Consider the following 21,716-nt stretch of genomic DNA (forward strand, 5'->3'; position numbering starts at 1 on the left):
CCAGAGCCGCCACGCGCGGGCTTACTGCAGGGATCCAGCCACTTCCCGGCGAGAAGGAAAAGATGTAATTTCTAGAAGCACACACCAAAATAACACACTCCAATCCTCAAAGGGAGTGTGGCCACCTGACTCCTGGCTGTTACTCTAGAGAATGTCAGGCATTTGGGGGTATTCTGAACCCCATCAGCACTCCAGGAGGAGGGGCCCAGGCTCAGGGTGACCGAGATGCTATACTGCGACAGAAAGTGCCATCCCTCTCCGTGATCTGCACAGCCTCACTCTTGACTGGGACAAACACGACTGGCTAGGCTCACTTTTAAACCTCAATCATATTTTCTTCATCTAAGTTTTCAGTAGGAGCACATGGTTCAAAGCTGCATTCTCTGTTGAAAGCCTGGCAAATGAGCACTCCTAACGGCAAGGAGATATCTGTACACTCCAGAAACCAGATGGCAAGGCTGACAGGCTTGTGTGGAAACAAAGACTTCCAACAGCAACTCTTCTCTGACACGTGGTCACTTCAGTTCTGGGAGGAACTGGCCTTAAAGACCTAAGGAAAATCGGGGATGTCTTTCAAAAACACTCCCTTTCAGCTCAGTGCCTGAAAGAAGAATTGACAACTTCACCTCAAACTTCACTTCCTATTTTAAGTAAACGTGGGCGATGTGACTTCTGGATCTGAAGCTGGTAGAGAACAATCTGTTTGTCACTCTTATAACTTTCCAGCCCTCAGGTGAGTTCCTCTTTAAAACATTCAAAGCCTTAGACCAATTATGGGCTATTCACAAATATAGAATATTCCACTTACAGTATTTAACCAAAATTTCAACAGTAACATGTCGAAATATTGTAGAAGGGAAAAACTGTATGAGGTGGAATTTGAGTTCAATGTACTCTGAGCTCTATTTCAAATTTAAGATTCTGTTATCCTATGATAATGCTGGGATATGTCCTTTGTGAATTTTTTTTAATGTAGCCCCAGTTTTGTTATAGACACACTATGTAGAAAGCACTTCTCTATCTTTGTAACTATGTTCAGGCATCTGCTGAGTGTCTAACACGTATTAGTCACTAATTAAACAGTTGAGGAGGTGAATAGAAATAAAGTAACTTCACGATGGACCGTGTTGCCCTTTACATTTTCAGAGCATTTCCAAATCCACTGTCTCCTAGGTGGCTTTCCTTTATTGGTAATAATTGAATGCTGACTAGCTGTGGGCCAGCAATGTCCTTGGGGCTGGGGATTCAATGAAAAATAAGATACAATCATAAAAGAGACCGGAGGTCTGACACAGAAAGTGCCCCAGGGTGTTTGCCCCTAAAGAGGTGAGGAACAGGGAAACTTCCCTGGTGGTCCAGTGGTTAAGAATACGCCTTGCAACACAGGTGACACCAGTTCAATCCCGGGTCAGGGAACTAAGATCCCACGTGCCGCAGGGCAACTAAGCCCGCGCGCCACAACTAGAGAGAAGCCCACTGTAATGAACAGTCCTAAGACCCAACTCAGCCAAAATAAATAAATAAATAAACATTTTTAAAAATAAATAAATAAAAATTAAAAGTACATTGAAACTAAAAAGAGGTGAGGAGTGGAGAGGGACATGTAGCCCAGCTGGGCATCAGACACCCTGAAAGAGGCAACATGTAAGGCCTGAAGGGTGCATGTTTGTTAGCCCGGTGGAGGTGAGAGAATGGTCCCTGTATTGAGAACTTTGATTTATTTTTAGAGTCTCAGTTAAAATGAAGACTATGGAGCTATTGGACCAAATTATCCATTTCCCAGAAGGGCACCCATTTTATCCTCTTCGGTTTATGACCTTACATATTTCATGTGCTACATCTCCATAATTTTGGGTGCATTTAATTATGACTATTCTACTGAGTATAAAAAGCAGTAAAGAAGGATAAGTAACTCTATTAACTGGAAAAAAAAAAGAATTGGGATGAGGGCAGCCCTGCATATTTCAAAACAAAATATCAACTAAATAAAATAATGTAATTATCCAATAGATCGGACACTGTGATGCCAGGCCCCTAGGTTTTGTGTTTGTGCTTTTGTTTGCTTGTTTCTTTTTCCTTAGCATTTGGCTTCAGCTTAAACAAAGATCACTAAATGTTTTTTACAGGCAATTCTGTAGCCAGTGTCGTCACACCTAGGAAATCAAGGAAGCCAAATTTCCTGACAAATGCTTCCATTAAAGTGCAGACAGAAAATCTAAGTGAAAAGCATGTGGCCTATTTTATTTTTACATCAATCCTACTCGTGAATTTAATAATCTGCCACTAATCAGAGCCTGAGAGCTCTGGCTAGCAAGGAGCTAAAGAATCAGGTAGAATGTCGTAAAACTGTAACTGCATATGATTTTTAATTCAATGGACAGATTGATTGATAGATATAGAGACATATCCTAAAGGAACTGCTGAATTTTCTTTTAGTTAAGTGTGAATAACCAATTCTAATACTTCCACATTCCTAGAACTTTACATTTTAATTCTCCATTTTCTCCCTGCTGAAGACAGGCATTACTATGGAACGGGTAATTCTCCAACTGCTTAAAATTGTTCTTGAGAGAATCAGTAGCAGAATCAAAAATTCCATGCTGGGGTGGGTATTTTCCAGTTCTAGTCAGGTGACTCTGTTTCACACACTATACCATTAAAAAATATCATTCAAATTGGCCTGTTAAGACGAATTGAACAATGGAATAGGAATTCCATGAAATTCAGAAAAATTGAGATTTCATACCTGTGAGTGGGTCACAAGAGTTTGCGGTTTCACCTCATCTGCAAAATGACTCCTCTGTGAAAATCACTGGCCTTTAAGTTTATGCTACTTTAGATATAACGAAAGCTGTATTGTTTTTATTTACTATATTTTAGTTATTATGCTTTAGTTAGATGTCCCAAATAGAAAAGAGAATCTCTTTTAACAATCTTTCTCGAAAATTGAGTTAGGAGGAATAAAATCTACCAAACTTCGCTAAAACACAGAGTGGTGGCCAGGCTGAATGAATGCCAGTCGCCTCTCACAGGGAGAAGTCGCCTTGGAGCTGCCATGAGCCAAACCCAGGGAGAAAAAGGGACGGGCAAGGGGATTCTCAGTTTCCTCCTGGGTCGAGGGTTTCCCGCAAACTCGTCCCGCATTGGTAACTGGAGAAGGCAGACGGCGGCCCAGCCGTGTGGGAGCCCAGCTCACGGTCTGAAGCACAGAGAAGCTGCCAGCCCGCGGCCCTGACATCACGCAGCCCGGGCCAGCACACGGGACGGGGACCGGCACTTCCCGCGAGTAACGCATTTATCCCTCAGGGCAGGGCCTCAGCAGCACCAGCCTCTCCAAGCAGTGGTCCTAGAAGGTTATTGTCCAGAGTGTACTCGCAGATGTTTTAGTGTGTGTCGTACAACGATTCTGAGTAGCAGAGTGAATATTCTGAAAACTGCGCCCTGGATGAATGGAATCCCTTGCGTCCTCTGTCCCCATACCTGCCGTTGCATCCCTGCTGTCTGGGAGTCACGTGCACGTACACTGTAGAGATGGAGTCCCACCCATGGGCAGGGTTTTGCAGCAGCGAGCTGAGCTCTCTGGACTGCGCATCACTGTTTCTGATGCTGCAGTGATCACGGTCTGCAACCTAACAAACCGCACTGACTTGCAGTGGTGACTTTGCTGAGTGACAGACACAGAGTGTCAGATGTCAGTCAGCAGATGTGCGTAACCTCACAACAAAGGCAGAGTCTGAATGCTTCTTTCAAGTACTGAATACTTTCAGGGAACGTGTGTTAGAGTCTCTTACAATTACCTAGACTCGTGCAATTTCAGAAGTGAATTCTGTGATTTGGGAATTTAATACAGTTCCACTGGTGCCATGGAAACCTGCTCCTCCAGGGGACCTGCTGGGCGCGTGGCTCCCAGGTTACAGTAGTTCCCTGTGCTGGGCATCCTCGCTGCGGGGTCTGTGCGTCAACAGGAACTGAATAGCTGGATCTCTCTCCTGTCCTAAGGCCACACTGTCTCACACTCACATGTACACACAAACACGTCGCCCCCCCACCCCAGAATTCCCTATTTTAAGGTCACCTTCTTTTCACTGTGCCAGTCTGTATCAGTACAAATACTAAATATTGGTTTGGGGATTAGAACCGAATACATTCATACATTCTTACAAAATCTACAAACCAAATATTCAACCTTCATGTTTGCTTTGTAATTATTGGTACTTATTGCTGAAAATAAAATAATAAGCGTTGTAAGTACGCTGTACCTGCAAGAGAATCAGAAATGCAATCTGCTTCATTCTGCCCATTCCAGTGATAACTCCAGCTTGGGGCTAAAGGCAGGGGTATTTGGCAGTGAATTCTAAAGCCAATAGCAAACACCGCTTGAGTATTAACAAATGGTCATGAAATGTCAGATGGATCAGATCCTCTTATGTACAGGGAACACGTTTAAGAGCATTAAACATCGATGGATGGTATTTAAATCTCCAGATCTGTGCATATTAAAGGAACACATTTCAGTTCTCACAAATGAGACTTCTTCTTTTTCTCCACGAGCAATTTTGAGGGGGTAATGTTGAGCAACTTTGTGAAGTCCGAGAAAATGTAGTATCGCAGAAAGCACGTGAACCTTTGCAGGGATCGGCCGGTGGGACGTGATGAGCTGTACAACACTCTGTGCCCTCAGTAACACCAACGACCAGGGCTCATCGCTTTGCCACAAAATACATTTGTATCACAGCTCTGTTTGACACACCCTAGTCAATGGCAATTATCTTAAACCATATTTGATAAGAAAATTTCAGGCCAGTACCATGATTTGGGTAGTCTCTGGGGCTTTCAGAAATCTTTCTTCTGCCTTTTTATTAATGTAGTTCCTCAATGTACCACACTTTTTACCTCTATCACTTTGCCACACTACCCTTTTGCATAAAACTTCTTTCACATTCTTGTCTGCCTGTAAAATGTCATATAACTTAATCCAAATCCACCTTGTGTTTGCAGTCTTCACAAACCCTAAAGGAATTACTTCCCATTAAGACTCAACGCAAACATCTCCCTTATTTTAGGTTTCCCTGCAGGAGACCTCCATCTCCAGGACCATCCATTTACAATACCTACATGGTGAGGGTTGTTTTGTTTTGAATTCAGCAGATAGAAATAGAATTTTTCTTACCTATTTATCTCCACTCTGAGACTGTGAGTTCTAAGAGCAGTGTCATGGCCTCTGCACCAGCATTAGCCCCTGCCTGATCTAGAGGGGGTGTTCGTGAAAGGACGTGAATTCTTTCCACGATCACACTGCCATGTTAGCACCGTCCCTCAGCATCATGTGACCACAGAGAGCCCCAGCCTGGGATGTGCTTGGTCCAGGTGAACCATCAGGGCCTCCTGCCTCACAGTTCTGCACCTGTGCAGCTGCTGTTTGTTCTGCGGCTCTCATTTCTGGGATGACTCTAGTCCATTTCTGTGTGTTGGAGTCCCCTGTTCATCAAAGTGGCTCCCTCCCTGGGTATGGGGAGGATTTTGCATGGACCTCTCTCCTCACATTCATCAATCTCAAATTTTTATTAAAGATACTTGGTTTTTATCTTATTTATTCCTTTGATGATAATTTCCTTAAAAGAAAAAAGAACCACCTCCTTTACATCCTGTGCAATATTTCTTGAGGAATTAAATGAGTATCACCAGATAATATTCAGAAATAGAGACAGAAGCACTTGTGGCTGGGAGGAATATTGTGACATTTATCTGCGAGCCACTGATAATGCAGGTGTAAAATGTGAAGATTAGCACTGAGTGTTTCCAAATGTGTTCCCTTCCCTGACTACCATACAGCCTAAGGGTTATACTGCAGGTCTCTTTTATACCAAGATCAAGGAGGGAGGGGTTAACCTTTCTGCTCTAATATCATCTTTTTGCTGCAATATAAGCATTGTCATAATCACTTGTTTTATTAAAATTTGTACGTGGATCTATCATCAAATTCAAGGCATTTGAATACTTTCCAGTTTTATTCCCTAACAACTATGAAAAAACTTGGTCTCATGATATCATTTTGAATCATGTCATTTAGCTATTTTAGCCACATGCATGTCACCATGATATCATATTTACAAAAGAATTCATCTCCTCATAGGTCATTATAGCAAACGCAAACTTACTTCAGATAATAGCAAAATAATCTAATGAAAAAAAGATAATGTTCTTTAGGTGGGAATGTCTCAATCTATCACTGACGTCTTGAGTAAACAGATTAAAGAGGTAACAGTGAAAGACATGATGGGTTATTATGTGTTGAAAAAGTCTAAATGATATAAATGGTATTAAAAGATTAATGTAGCTTTCTATGATAGGAGACCTGGATTACAAATGTACAACCTTGTGTAGTCGGTGTGCTCTGTGTCGGGTTCAATGCAAACTACCGCAGGGAAGATAAACAGAAGAAAATAATTATGGGAGCGTGGGGACAGTAAAACTTCCCTGATAGACTATAAGTTACCTGATATGCAGATACGGGGTGAGCCTCCTCAGTGCTTAATTCTCCAGCCCAGGGAGATTTGTAGCATTGCACAGCACAGATGGTAAATCAGAACAAGTCCGGGGCAATTCACAGCACCCTGGGAGAGCCCAGTTGTAAAGCAGGGATGATGGCGTTGATTAAGTGTGGGCTAACCCCTTATAAAAATGTACTCTGATACACATAATGTATTACTTTGCCTAAATTTTAGGTATAATTATGGTTGCACACAGGGTTGCCCAGCTTTCCTTATTCTATCTTTTCTCAAAGGTTCTAGCTTAGAATTCAGACTAGGTACCCGCAAACACAGCATAGATTAGGTTCTCGAATGTTAGACAAAGAAAATCACCCGTCATCTCCTTAAATCCAGCTCTCCTACCATTAACAATCACAAGACTCTCACTGTGGCAGCGCCCGTGCATATGCTTGGCCATTTCCGCTGCAATGATCATCAAGGAACTGGCGTATTCTTCCCTGACGGAAACCACTGGAAATAACCATCGTACCACAACTAGAAATAAGCGATCCCTGCTCCACATGAAATAGAAGGAAAATCTCAGGCAAAAGCGTTTTTGTTCTAGTAATCCTAAAAATAAGCAAGATACCTCACACACAACTTGAAAAATGTTTTTGTCAAAGTATTTTGCATTGTGATGGAGAAAGCATGGTGGGTGTAGAATCAATAAAGCTCAGAGTCTAATGGAGCCCCAGATAAAAACCTGCCAGTTGGCCAACCACCTTCTATAGGAAGTCTTCATTGCATTTCTGGACAGATCCCACATGTTAAAAAATAAATAAGGGAAAATATTTCTTATATTGGGTCTGAAAACTATTTTTCTGTACATAGCATCTGCTATTTCAAACCAATGAATGGAGCTGTTTCACTAATGTCATTAGCAATCCTGGTCCTTGCCCTTGGCAGATGTGTTTAATTAATTTTATTTTTGTTTCTTTTTCTTTTCTTCTTTTTCCCACCAACTATTTTAAATATTTGAAAATATTAATTACTTCCTAACTTTTCTCTCAGCCAAACTTAGGATCACAAGTTTTCCAAACATTCCTCCAGTGTCATGGTTACCAGATCCTTCACCACATACACATTTCAATTCCTCAAGATCCCAGGTAAACAGTCTCACAGAACTGAAATCATCACCCCAGATATGGCCCACCCAGGCTCACGGAACAAGATGGAGACTAGTCACAAAACAATATCAGTGTCAGAGGCATATCTTCACACAAACGAGCCTTCCATTGTCCAAAACACCCAGTCCTTCTGTGTGTGCTATGATTTCATAATTTTCTCCTCAGCATGTACATTGACAGTTATTTTGTTTTTTACTTTGAGAAAAATTTTACACTATTTCCATTATTTTCCTATGTCTAATGAAATCTATTTGGCCTACCATTCAACTTGAAGATTTCCTGAATCTGTCATTACACATTTATTCTTACTCTTTCAGCTAGCAGTGTTATGCCCTCATCCAGGAGCTAAATACATGTTTTGGAAAGGACTAGAGTGAGGAGAGAGAAACATACACCTGGAAACCTCCTTCCCAAAATCACAGCAATCCATTGAACATCATTCATGTACTGTCCCTCAGGCAATCTTTATTTTATTTTATTTTATTTTTTTTGTGGTACACGGGCCTCTCACTGTTGTGGCCTCTCCCATTGCGGGGCACAGGCTCCGGACGCGCAGGCTTAGTGGCCATGGCTCACGGGCCCAGCCGCTCCGCGGCATGTTGGATCTTCCCAGACCGGGGAACGAACCCATGTCCCCCTGCATCGGCAGGCGGACTCTCAACCACTGTGCCACCGGGGAAGCCCCCTCAGGCAATCTTTTAAAGACTTAACCTAAGGTCCACATTACTCTTTCTTAATTGTAAGAGTTATGATGGAAAACCTTGACATACATCTTGCCGAAAATTTAGAAACACCGTTTCTGAAGACTATTTTTAAACACCCATCTAAAAGTAACATCAAACAAAGATGGATCCAGACTTGCATGTTAATTTTGTGAACCTATGTTAGCTCTTCATAAATATACATCACACAAGAACTTACAAATAATAGATTTGATTATCTGCTCTGGGTACCATCAAGTTAACAAATCCATAGCTTCTGACAGCTAACTTCTTTTCCTTGTGTGTGAAAAGTCACACCAAATAGTTGCCTAATGCTAGAGTACTTCCTTTTAATGACATCCCATAGGAGCCAGTGACTCGGCCATCTTCTCCCTGGTACCCGAAGCTTGCTTGGATGGGACTCTCCTGGCCAGGAGACTCAACTCTACTTGAAACTCTCAAGTTCTCTTTGATGGACTCCTTCTCTTTCTTGAGGTTCCAGTGTCTGATAAAAAAGATCCTCTAACCTTCATATTCACATAATTCTTCTTTACAGAAAAGACAGCATGAGGAGGAAGCTGAGCCCTTCTGCTTTCTTTCATCCACTTCCTTTAACACCAACTCTGATGAGTGAACCTGGGTTTTATTTCAAACATCACTTATGCATGGGCCGTGCATTTCATAGTCCTCAATACTTCTGTTGTTCCCAGCTCGTGGCAGATCTGTCCTTCAGGACATGGCCCTTCAAATGTACTTCATTCTCTTAACTGGATTCATTGTAGAACATCTGGTGTAACTGTCTCTGTTTCCTTGGGTAATTTCCCATTTCCTCCACACTGGGATGATTTGTTTCTTAAAGTCAGAGTTTTGGGGGTTGTTTTGGTTTTTGAGGGTCCTGCCTCTTCTCTGTTAGAGTTGAAGTCATGCGATCATATGGACTATTTTTGGAAAGTATTTGAATTTTTGGAAAGTATCTTTAGCAACTACCTCCTTTGTCACTGTGAGTCATTTTCCTTCCATGACTATATAGTTTATCCTCACAGGGTCCGTATGAGCCTGAAGGTTACCCAAGGTCATTTAGCTTGGTAGAAACCCAGACTTTTAAGACATTCAAAACCACGGAAACATACAAAGGAATAATTCAAATGACAAGAAATGGAAAGAAAATAATAGCGTGATAGGTAAGCAAGAGGCCCAGGAACCGTGCAGGATGGAAACCAAAATCATCCACGAAGAGCCACTTAGGTACTAAGCACCTGCTTGGTGCAGGTGCCTTGGGGTGGGGAGTCATCTAGCAGGAAGGCTCATTTCTCCTTCAGTTAACCAACAAATTTCTCTTCATTGGTTAGAAGTAGCATAGTAGTATAACAGCCTCTTTTATTATATCTCTTTTTTGAGAGATAAATATATTGGTGAAGTAGCACAAAACTTTAAAAACTACTTACATACCCTAATGTTAAGAAGCCTGTGTTCTATGGTCAAATTGCTTAGGTTTAATGCTGTTTTTGGTGCATATTATTGGCTTTGCAACGTCGGGCAAATTCCTAAGCTCTAAGTTTTGTTTCTTATCTGTAAGTAGGAGTACTGAGCACTTACGATATGCCTAACGAGAGTTCAGTAAGATAAAACTCAAAATGCACATTTTCAATCATCAATAAATAACACCATTCAAATTACTATAGCCAAATAGGGCATCTTGTTCATGTCTGGATTATGGAGGAATCCAGCATCTACTCTGTCAGATATCTGTGCCAGATTTAGGATCACAGCCCCTCTTCCCTTTCCCCTCTGAGCATTTTGTAATCTTCTCCAGCACAGACATCACCTCTGTTCTCCTCCTGCTTGCTCTTCTCCCCACATTCTCTGCTGTGTCTTGCACAGCATTCTGGGTCCTGTGGCCATATATTCCTGCTGGGTTACACTACATTATCTACCCAACAGCCACCGATTTTTCAGGAAGAGAGCTATCCTTCACTGCCATATGCTGTGTATTATGGATTTTACACCTTCAAGTCTCAGTGGTAGCTGGGAGACTATGTTTACAAACTTTTAAAATCTTTAAATTTATTACACATTCTTTACTCATGGGTTTATAAACATGTGGCTATGCATCATTTCTCACCCTTTTCTAATTGTGTCTTTTTTCTTTTAAATACTTCATGCCTTTCCAGCTGTATTATTCTTTATATGCCATGTCCAAGTTCTACAACACTAATGTTTTATACATTATAATCTGGACATTTTTCTTCCTCTTTATTTTCAGTTTAAACTGAAAGCCATTTCGTCCTTTCTACTTCAAAGTCCTAACCTTCGGTCAGAAGAATGCCACACAACAGGTAAAGGTTTATTTGCAATCAGTAAGGCTCAAGCTGGTCCCATGATTCAACAGTTACATAAACTAAACTTGACACTTAAAGTCCCTGAGGCTACCACTGCCCTACCTTCATCCCATGTAAATTGCTATTACTTTCCATCTTACAATTCATAGCGGAGATGCAATTTCGTAAATCACCTGATCCCCTTCGAAGGCACCAAGTTCCACTGCAGTTAACAGAGAAAATGTATCCCAACTGCAGCTGCCTTAAGGAGAGCACTACTCAGTGGCCAATCTCACAAGAACACTTAGGAAAGCTCAGAAAATCCCAGAAGCACTCGGCTGAAAACTACAGTGACTACACTCAACAGGAATATACACACACACAGTATTCAAGCAGCACTGATCTAAGTCTTGTATTAATCTGAAGGAAGTCATTTCATGGATAAGCCTGAAAACCTCCTTCTTTCGTCAGTTGCATTTTTCTGGGACTGCTACTTTACTCTCATCCTCAAATTCTCCTGAGTGTTTCTTCAAATTCTCTCCAGTGAAAAGAACAGATTATTACTATTTAAAATTTACTGGTCCTGGCTTAGCTGCTAAAGTGAGCCTAGCCCACAGAGGTTCAGAAGCTTAAACTTTCCAGCTTCTACTGCTTTGGAGTGATTACAAAATTATTGAGATCACAGAAAGAGTTCTAAAGAACTAAAGGCAGTTTACATATTTTGCAAATTACTTGGAGATGTAAAAGCATTAGAAATCACTGCACTTTAAGCTGCTTATTCAACAATTTTCATACACTTATTCAGAAGATTTTTCCATGGAAAATTTTTCAGCCCAATTTAAAAAAAAATTGTCATGCAGAAAATGTTAATCCTTGGGAAAAAGAAGACCAAATTACTATGCACAGTTTCAATTTTAAATAATTCATTGTCGTTATATTGACGGACATTAATATCACATTAACTTAATAACAATTTTTAAAAAATTTAAAAAGATAACAAAACGTATGATAATTTTGAAGTTTATTTTTGTGCATTCTAAAATCATGATGGCATTTGAGCATAGTGACATGCTCAGCAGTCTATAAAATAGTCTTTGTGTCACTTAAGGCAACATGTGACCTGCATTTATTGCTCAGATTTTTTAAAAATCCCTTTAGATACTTAAAGAAGAAGTCATATTGTAAAGTGCAGCATTAAAAACCCAGGTAGGGGGGCTTCCCTGGTGGCGCAGTGGTTGAGAACCTGGCTGCTAATGCAGGAGACACGGGTTCGAGCCCTGGTCTGGGAGGATCCCACGTGCCGCAGAGCAACTAGGCCCATGAGCCACAACTACTGAGCCTGCATGTCTGGAGCCTGTGCTCCGCAACAAGAGAGGCCGCGATAGTGAGAGGCCCGCGCACCGCGATGAAGAGTGGCCCCCGCTCGCCACAACCGGAGAAAGCCCTCGCACAGAAACGAAGACCCAACACAGCCAAAATAAATAAATTAATTAATAAACTCCTACCCCCAACATCCTCTTAAAACAAACAAAAACGAAAACAAAACCCAGGTAGGGTTTAGTGACATTCTGTCAGAGCACTTATGGCCAGAAGCGCCATGATCTGCCCAGCCATCCTCTATTTGTAAGGTTCACTTGAGTTAAACAAGTGCCCGATGATGGATTAACTTACCCAGACAGCGAGTCTCGGGGCCGCTCCAGAGCCCGTTGGCCAAGCATTCTCTGACATGAGAACCCACAAGTGTGTAGCCTGTGTTACATGTGAATATGGCTGTGGCGCCATACACTGTCATTGTTCCAATCTTGTTCCCATTTGGGGGAAAGGACAGGCTTCCACACGAGATCACTAGAAGGGAAAGAGAAACAGAGTGAATATTCTTTCAGGTCTGCAGACTCTGCTCTTTTGTTTAAAAACGACAAAATCTTCAGTCTTCATTTTCATTAAGAACAAGGGCAGGGGTGTCATCTAAGGGTGAGACAGACACACCACCTAGGAAGCTTAATTTTTCTTCTCTTATATCCTTGAAATGAAAACTTGAAAGTTTAGGGTGGAAGCCAAAATATCCCTTCCTTTACCCACTGCTATTTTTTTCATCCTCACAGGTAGCTAAACTTTTCTTGAGTAAATACACAGTATACAAACATATTCACACACGAGCAAATCAGTCAAATGAGTTGGCTTTCTGTCCTCTTTTCGGTCTACACCAATCTCAAGAATCACATCATAGTTACCGGACACCTATATGTGTGTAGCAGGAATTAAGAAATGTGGGTGGTCTTTCCCAAAGTCATCAGCTGCTACAAAGCAATGAGGAATTAAACCCGGGATGCCGACTGCAGTAGAAGGACTGAGTTCATTTTTTCTTTCGTTTACTTGCATAAGTTGTTGGGATCATGAACTCCATAAAAATGCTGACTATATAGGACATGTGCAAACTTTCTGAAAATTAAAAAAAAATAATCTAGACCTTAAGTGATTATAGATGTAGGTACCCAGTTCACACGTGTGTCCAGCATAATTACTGACCATGACCACTTACACTCACACGATTACTCCAGTTGGGGAGATGAACGCAATGGTCACTTTCATTATAGATACTTGTTATACCACCTGACTCCCTGCACTCTCAAAATCCACAAGTTTGAGCACAAAGAAATCAGCAGAATCTCAGGGGAGGAGGAAATCATAAACTCATCAAGGCCAACTGCTCATCAGAGGCTGAAATGTGTCTTAACAGGTGAGAATAAAAGTGTTTGAAAAGCTCTTCTAAGAAGATTGATAAAGACTTCCTGATGTACTGAGTGAGTTCTTATGTGTAAAGGGCTTAGGGCAAAGCTGCCATTTAGCTAAAAACTACTGAGCCCTTATTAACAGTAAACTGATAAGAGGCAGTGAAAAGTCATGATTAAGAACACAGATTCTGGCTGCAGGCTACCCACCCAGTTCTGCTCAGCTTTGCCAGTTCCTAGCTCGGTGACGCCGGCCAACTTCTCCAAGTCTTTCAGTCCTCCTGGTTCATCTCCTAAAGGTTAATACCAGCACCTGCCAGGTAGGGCTGTGCAGAGGATTCAAAGAGAGGACTGTGGGAGCACCTAAAGCAATGCCTTGCACCTGACCAGGGCTGGGTCCCGGTTCGCTAACAGTGAAGCCCATCTCAGGACCTATTCAGGGAACTGAATCCAAAGTCTGAAAACCTTTACTAATAATTTAAGTGAAGAAAATTTTATCATTTAGACCAGTCTTTTTAATTAAGCTGATTTTACTCCAAGACACATAATCCTGGTTCCATTTCAAACGGGCAGACAGACACAGCCAGGAAATGTGTGTTCTAGGGGCACTGATCACCAAAAATTTGGGAAGTTCAGCTCTAGAGTATGTCACGATCGGAACATTATCATTGTTGAGGGAACCATGAGGATTTCTTAGTTTGCAGGATTGTTAAACTCTCACAGGGTCATATCTTGTGCATTTAGTGATACTGCTAACATGTTTGCTCTACCAAATGTCAATGGATTTGAGTCGGATTTAGATTTTTTACAATTAGTTATGAACTTTTCATTAAGCCTTTTCTCAAACATAGTATGAACTTCACCCTGAGCTATGATATTTAAAGATCCACTTGTCACCATTCAGGATAATTGGACCGTGTTTTGAAACCTCAGCTTTTAGTAAGAAGCGTTAAATAGCAGTGAGGTCTGAGCACACCTCCTCTCGGAGGTCTTGACACACCGTTAATGGTGGACTAGCAGAAAGGCTGACTCTGTTTTCGCATCTCCTCTATTCTTTTAGCCTCTGTTAAAAATACCTGGTGACGGAACTATTTTAGGCGTGTCCGCAACTAAGGTTCACTAGACTATAAAGAAGAACTAATGGAACAAATATTAGCTTTTCAGCAGCTGGATAATGGGGTCTCAGACGTAGAGATTTGATTGGCAGTAAACCCAAGAAGCTAATGAGGTAGGCAGCACCCATCTGAAAAGTTCCCCTAATTGAAAGGGAAAACCCCTCTCCCCTAAAAAACAAACAAAAACCTGTGTCAAACATCCAAGGAAAGCTTTATTTCTGTGTTCTTTTCTCCCATCAAGTTTTCAAGAATAAAGTCAATAAGTTTGCTTTTTTCTCTTCTGTTAAATATATATTCATATGCACAGTCAACTGTCTCCTCTGAATTCTCAGAGTGTGTCTTGCACAGAGGATGTGTGTCTTGGGCAGAGGATGCTCAGCTGAAAACACTCAGAGTGCCTCCAGCTCTGCCCAATTTACTGTTGATACTGTAGTATTTTCTCATTATTACTGTGGATTCTAAGCCTTTCCCTCACCTCCCTGAAAAGCCTCTTTCCTCTTTCCTTCAATTCTACAATTATAGTCATGTTGAAATCCTCTACTTTGAAAAAGAAATCATATTGAGACAGTTCATTTCTCAAACCTGTGAAGTCAACAGGATTGTGGATGTTACTGTCAGCAATACGGATATTATTTGTGAATGTGACAAATAAATAAGGTCAAGAGTACGTAATTTCAAACATGTTCTTCCTGGAAAAAACCTTGTGAATATGCAGTTAGACAGGAGCAGCAAATACATGACACGGCACACATGTGACTGGGGTAGTGCTGCCAATCATGAAGAAAAGGTTCAGAGGACATATGATAGTTATTTTTAAGTATGTGAAGGCATGTCATGAAGACCAGAATCTGGAATTGGATTAGTAGGCCAAGAGAGATAATGCCAAGATACATGGATCAAGCCAGAAAGAAGGCCTCACTCAAAGTGAAAATGTCCACATGAAATCATTGTCCCTGGGGTAGTTAGTGTCACGTGAGTTATTTAATGCAGGCTGGACATTTACTTGTGAGTATATTATCAAGAAAATTCACATTTAGGTCATTCTAAGTGACGACCAGTGTCCACACCAACACAGAATGGAATAAGAATGTCCACTCCGTGGTCTCCTATGATACAGATGAAATATGTAGTCTGAAGGATAAATACTCCCATGATTTTATGATCAATCCAGGCAGATCCCCAATTATCAATATAAATAGAAGGTCATCAAAGACCAGCCTGCCGACTTCACAGCTTGACCCAGGTCTAACTTATGAGAGCTCTGAACTAAGCAGTTAGAAAAGAGGTACAGGCCAGAATTCAGACAATGTTCTTTGGATATCTATAATATAGCAAAATTCCAATGTAGCTCTCTAGGTCTGTGTGTATAAAATTTTAAATGCAAAGATGATTTCTTTTTGATTCATGAATTTCTGTGATAAACATTTTTCTTAATTTTTAAAGCAGTAAGTCAAAAAATAAATACACATAACAAGAAAATAGCAAGAGGCTCCAGCTTTTACACAGTCCTTGTGTTAGGGGGGTTATATGGGCACCCCCAGACATGGAATTTTAATTTTGCTTTCTTGTTTCTTGAGGGATAACCATTGATAGTCATTCCTCCTCAAAGATGGGTGACTGCCGAGCTAACAGTTTCAAAGTGAGACTAAGGTCTGCTGTCCTCTTCACCCCTGGATACCTGGGCTCTGTCTATGGACACGGTGGAATACCCTAGAGTCAGAATAACACAAACTCTTCAAGAAGTGGCGACTATCCCAGCTGACTTCATAGCTGTTATGGAAACGCTTAGGAGGTGGTCAGAGGTCATCTCTTCATCTGGAGCTAACTGGACAAGCAGGGTGGAAGCTCCTAACATTTCCAGCCCCTGAGCAGGCAGGTAACCCAAACAGTTAGATCCAGGAGATGCTGTGGACTGGGCCCTTCTTAGATAAAACACAGGCAAAAAATAAAATAAATAAAAATACAGCTCCTTAGCTGTAACAATGATTTGGATGACAATACATTTGAAGATTCTATTGGTTCAGTTCCAATAAAATGTAGACCTGGTGTTTATTCTGTGAAAAAGCTACCACAGAGTGGCAGATTGGGCTCACAAAAATGTGCTCCTTATGAAGTTAAGGACTGAGTCTCCAAGTCACACCTTGAGCTTCCTGGTGGGGACAGATGTGGGAAGGAGCAAGCTCACTAATTCAGACTCTAACACGGAGAAATTCAGTACCAGTTCAGTGACCAGACAACAGTCAAACCAGGACACTTTGGGGAATGATTTGGGAACCATTAATAAATAAGCTTCAGGCAGAGCTGTCCAGGGCCTGGGGGTGCTGTCCACTTGGATTATGAGCTAGCAGAGGTCCCGGCCCTTCCTGATTCGCCTCTGTGATGCTGGTGAAGAGCTTTAGTGGGAGCTTCATTACCATTTGTTCCATTAAAAGTGGAATTAGAATGATTATCACAGACAGTGAGGCATTATTTCTTTTGTCCTTTTTCCATTTTTATTCTGGTTTATTCTTACTAAGCTGTGTATTTTATAAATATGACACCAGTCTAACTGCTTGTTTTTGTGCATGATAATTTCCTGTGAACAATCCCACTAAAGATGGTATATTAAATATGTCTGAATCAAACAGTGCTCTGAACAATGCTAATATTGTTTTATTTTTCTATTTATTCATATTTATTATGAAACCCACTCAGAGGCTTAACTGCTTATCTTGTACCTACGAGAATAATAATCTCCCTTTTCAAGACAGTCATTATTTGAGAACACAATATCCTTAGCATAAATACACGCATTCCCAAGATCCTAATTAAAAGGTTTGAATAGTCAGTGCATGGAATAAGACTGATGTTTTTAAATACAGGCCTGGATTTGTTTTTGAGCTGATTTGAAATATCGAGTATTCTAATATTTCAACATTTGTAAAATATGATCGTCAACAAGAAGAAGACAGCATTTAACACTTAATGCAGCAGTCATATATTTAAGTATGTCAGATAAAAATACACATTTGTTGTTGTAATGAAAAGAAATGCCATCGGGTTACACTGTTAATCTATAGGACGATAGATTACAGTCCCTTAAAAGGTGGATGTCATGGCTGTCAGTGATTCAGGATGACCTCGAGGTCAGGAGCACACCTGTTACTCACCTCTGCATCTCGGCCTCTCCGCCCCTATGCTCCATGTGCCGTTGGCGTGGCACTGCACCAGCCTCTGGCCCTCCAGGTAATACCCGGGGCTGCAGCTCAGCACCACCTGGGCTCCATACTCATTCAGGGATCCTGACACCAGTCTCCAGGTGACATGTTCTGAGAGCTGGGCTTCAATGCCAGGGCAAGTGACCGCTGGAAAGAAACACACTTAGCATCATCGCTTTGTTCTCAAGGGGTCAGACCAGGCCTGCTTTCCATGGTAAAGGCCTCCTGTATGAAACTCATCGTGTTGTACAGAAGAGATGCCATCACTTGTTATTTGCGGTTTTCTCTACTACCCATATAGCCACACAAAAATGATCCCATATGCAAAATGCATTCCACAGCCTCATGGCAAGTGCACTGGAAATCTTGCAGTGGGATTACATGTAAAGGGATAAATCACTTCCACAAAGTCTCGCGGTTCATTGAAAATGATCATCAGGTAAATGTAGGCATGAATAGAAAAATCTTACTTCTAATTGTCTCTATCCTCTGAGAAACTTGAAATGGTAATTGAGTAACTGAAAACCAGCTTAGACCAAGAAAATCAGACACCCTCATTCCCTTCCTCCCTACGTAATATGCTCTATTACTGGATTTATTAGCACACAAAATCCACATGCACACACATTAATACTATACAGAAAAGTGTTTAACGAATCTTAAAGGAGAGAATCTATTCATGTCCTTAGGAAGTGAACTAGAATTATAGTAGCCACTTAATAAAGAGCAGTAGCAACACTTTTAATAACAGTAGTAGTAGCAGTAGCTGTAGCACAATACTACCGGAGTGGATTCAAGGAATTTATGAGAATGCTGAAAATATATGCAAGATTTGGTATATGTGAGTTTATATATTTTCTGAAGAGTACAATAATATTTAAAATTAATTTTACAACGTTAGGAACTAGAACTCTACTTCCCTAAATACGAAGCTACATCGGCTAATAACCTTCACAGTCAGCTACCCACAAAGTTGACCAGATTGATTAATTTATTGATCCTGGAAGAATTAGCTAAAGATACCACTTTTTTTTTTCAGAATAATATTAATAAATACATTTTACTTATAAATTCTATACAAGTTCATTATAATTGAATCAGACATATCCAAAATGTTACAAAAGTCCCATTTAATCTTCTCTTGGTAATTTTACCATTACTATGTGCAAATAAACAGAGAAAATAGGCCTTTTTGGTATTATTGCAATAATAATATCAACGAGGTTTAAAATGTGAAAAGAATTTTCTAATTTAAAAATAATCCTTAGATGGAGTTCTCAGGCATTTTTTGGGTAAAACAATTATCCAAAATTTATATGGATAGTCAAGTGTTTTACCTAGTGATATAAATAATTTTTTTTCTAACCAGATTACCTTTAGAATTTCAGGCACGATTGCCATTTCTGAAAAGACTTTAATGTCTTTAAACGGACAAATCCATAACTCAATTTCAATCCTGCTGCATATTTCAAATAAAATCTGGGACTTCTCTGGTGGCGCAGTGGTTAAGAATCAGCCTGCCAATGCAGGGGACACAGCTTCGAGCCCTGGTCCGGGAAGATCCCACGTGCTGCGGAGCAACTAAGCCCGTGCGCCACAACTACTGAGCCCGTGCGCCTAGAGCCCATGAGCCACAACTACTGAAGCCTGCGCGCCTAGAGCCCGTGCTCGGCAACAAGAGAAGCCAGCGCGATGAGAAGCCCGCGCACCGCAACAAAGAGCAGCCCCCGCTCGCCACAACTAGAGAAAGCCCGCACGCAGCAACGAAGACCCAACGCAGCCAAAAATAAACAAATAAATTTATAAAAATAAATTAATTAATTTAAAAAACACCCTTTTCACATTGTCTGTATAAATGTATATATAATTTTACACTGAGTGACCCTCACAACAATACGGGGAGAGAGGACATGGGCGGTCCTGTTACTTGTATTTCATGGAGCAGCCAGTAAGCGGGGACCCCCCACGGTTAGAACCCCAACCTGTGCATCACTGAGGCTGCCATTTCCTCCACAGCTTGACAACCGCACTTATTCCGTACATGACTAAAACAACTGGCACCAACGAAATCAGTGAGAACTCTGGGCACACCAATATATAAATAATGACAATTTTTAAAGAATGTTTTAAAATATCGGTCCATCTGGAAAATGTAGCAAAAGAAAGCATTTTGTTTACACAAATGTTATAAACCAGTACTCATGACAGTTGTAAGTGAATCAATCGCCAGGTCAGGTGTAGTGAAGTTAAATGTCCTCCATAACAAGCAGGTTTAGCTGAGTTGACAAAGTGCTCCACCTGCCAGTTTACCTCATATTCCTGACTTTTTAAAACCAGAAATATAGATTATCTTCTATCACCTTAAAAAAACACACAACAACTCTTATGGAATAATTTTCTTCTATTTCAAAAAATTCAAGAGAAGATGTGCAGATGACCATCCCCAAGTCACATGGTTAACAGAATTAAGGGCTGACATGGGTGACAATGCAGTTTTGTATTAAAAATCCCTAAATACTCCTCCTCAAATCAGACCTACTGAAAGCACAGACAATAAAGTTTCTGTGCAGGAAGGATGCGGCTTCTCTATCTTGTGAATGTTTCAAAGACAACACAGAATATTTCACATTTTACTTGAAAGAGGTTGGCTTTTCATGTTAACCGTGAGTGATCCTGATTTATTAGAGTCATCCCGTCAGCAGCGAACCAGACAGGCTAACGGTTGTTTTGTGTAAGATATTCAGACAATGACAGCATTGCCACCATAAATAAAGCCCTTTGGCCTCTCTCTCATAAATTACAGTTACTGCTCATAAATCTTCTGTGATATTCTAATCAGCCCCAAGATGCAGGGATGCAATTGTCTTTTCTTTGTAATGCAGATATTCCCCCATCACACTCAATGTGGGTAAGTGCTTTTTATTCCCAAGTTTAGTTCAAGCACATTTAATTAGATTGATAAACTTATGATCTGACGCCATTGGAGTAAAATGATCTAGCCAGCCTCAGAACTACTTGCATTCACAACCTAGTGCAGCTTTCAGTGTGTCATTAACATCTGTATCGCTGGCTGGGGAAGGGCACAGCTAGTCTTAGTTCTGGTGCATCGAAGCAGAACAAGCTGCTTTGGCTTCAGTAAATAAGGAGCATAAAGTGGGGAGACCCAGGGCACCGTGCTGACTTCAATGTGTTCCATGCCATCTAACTTCAACAAGCATTCCCTGTGAGGAAATGCTTCCACAAAGGCTGGGTTGAGATCCTGGAATTCTGAAAGGTAAATATTCTTTTTAAATGAATGTTTTTACCTCAGAGCTTAGCCAAATGATTAGCATGATTCGCTGTGAGTTATCTAGAATAAGAATAGGGAGAAGGAGAGAGTTCTGAAGTAAACTTCTAGGGTGTAACTTACAGGCTCACCTGAGAGACATCATCATTTCAGAGGCACAGACTTAAAAAGTCAGGAGACTTTGGAACTCCTGGTTCCTTCTCCTCCAAGATTCTTGACTGAACCTAGACTCTCATAACACTTATATTCTCAGCGTCCTGGAACTGCCAGATTTCTGCTTATTCTTTTTTTTTTTCTTTGGTTACGCGGGCCTCTCACTGTTGTGGCCTCTCCCCTTGCGGAGCACAGGCTCCGGACGCACAGGCTCAGCGGCCATGGCTCACGGGCCCAGCCGCTCCGCGGCATGTGGGATCTTCCCGGACCAGGGCACGAACTCGTGTCCCCTGCATCAGCAGGCGGACTCTCAACCACTGCGCCACCAGGGAAGCCCTTCTACTTATTCTTGTGATGACTACCTTTTCCACTTGTGAAGTTTCCAAGCCCTTATGAGATAGGACATATCTTTCTGCCCTGGGCTCCTTGTCATGTTGCTTCTGTGGTCAGACAATAAATATACACTAACAGAGTCAGACCACGGGACACTGAAATAGCGAACTGAAGCCTAAACACCAGTCGTGAAACCTCATTTCAACAAGAAAACAAGACCCATATTG

General features: G+C 41.2%; 1 protein-coding gene across 1 annotated transcript in view; it reads right to left on the bottom strand.

Annotated features, from left to right (window-relative positions):
• CSMD1 (CUB and Sushi multiple domains 1) overlaps window positions 1–21,716 on the bottom strand; it is a gene marked incomplete at its 3' end in the record, with an annotated part of 1,732,394 nt that overhangs the window by 47,802 nt on the left and 1,662,876 nt on the right. The window contains exons 51-52 of the mRNA XM_081220901.1: window positions 17,670–17,864; window positions 12,348–12,521 (exon numbers count right to left, since the gene is read on the bottom strand). Coding sequence (XP_081077027.1) covers window positions 12,348–12,521; window positions 17,670–17,864 — 369 coding nt within the window. The remainder of the gene's footprint in view (window positions 1–12,347; window positions 12,522–17,669; window positions 17,865–21,716) is intronic.

This window comes from Mesoplodon bidens, assembly GCF_964165515.1.
Source record: "Mesoplodon bidens genome assembly, chromosome: 20".
NCBI lineage: Eukaryota > Metazoa > Chordata > Mammalia > Artiodactyla > Ziphiidae > Mesoplodon > Mesoplodon bidens.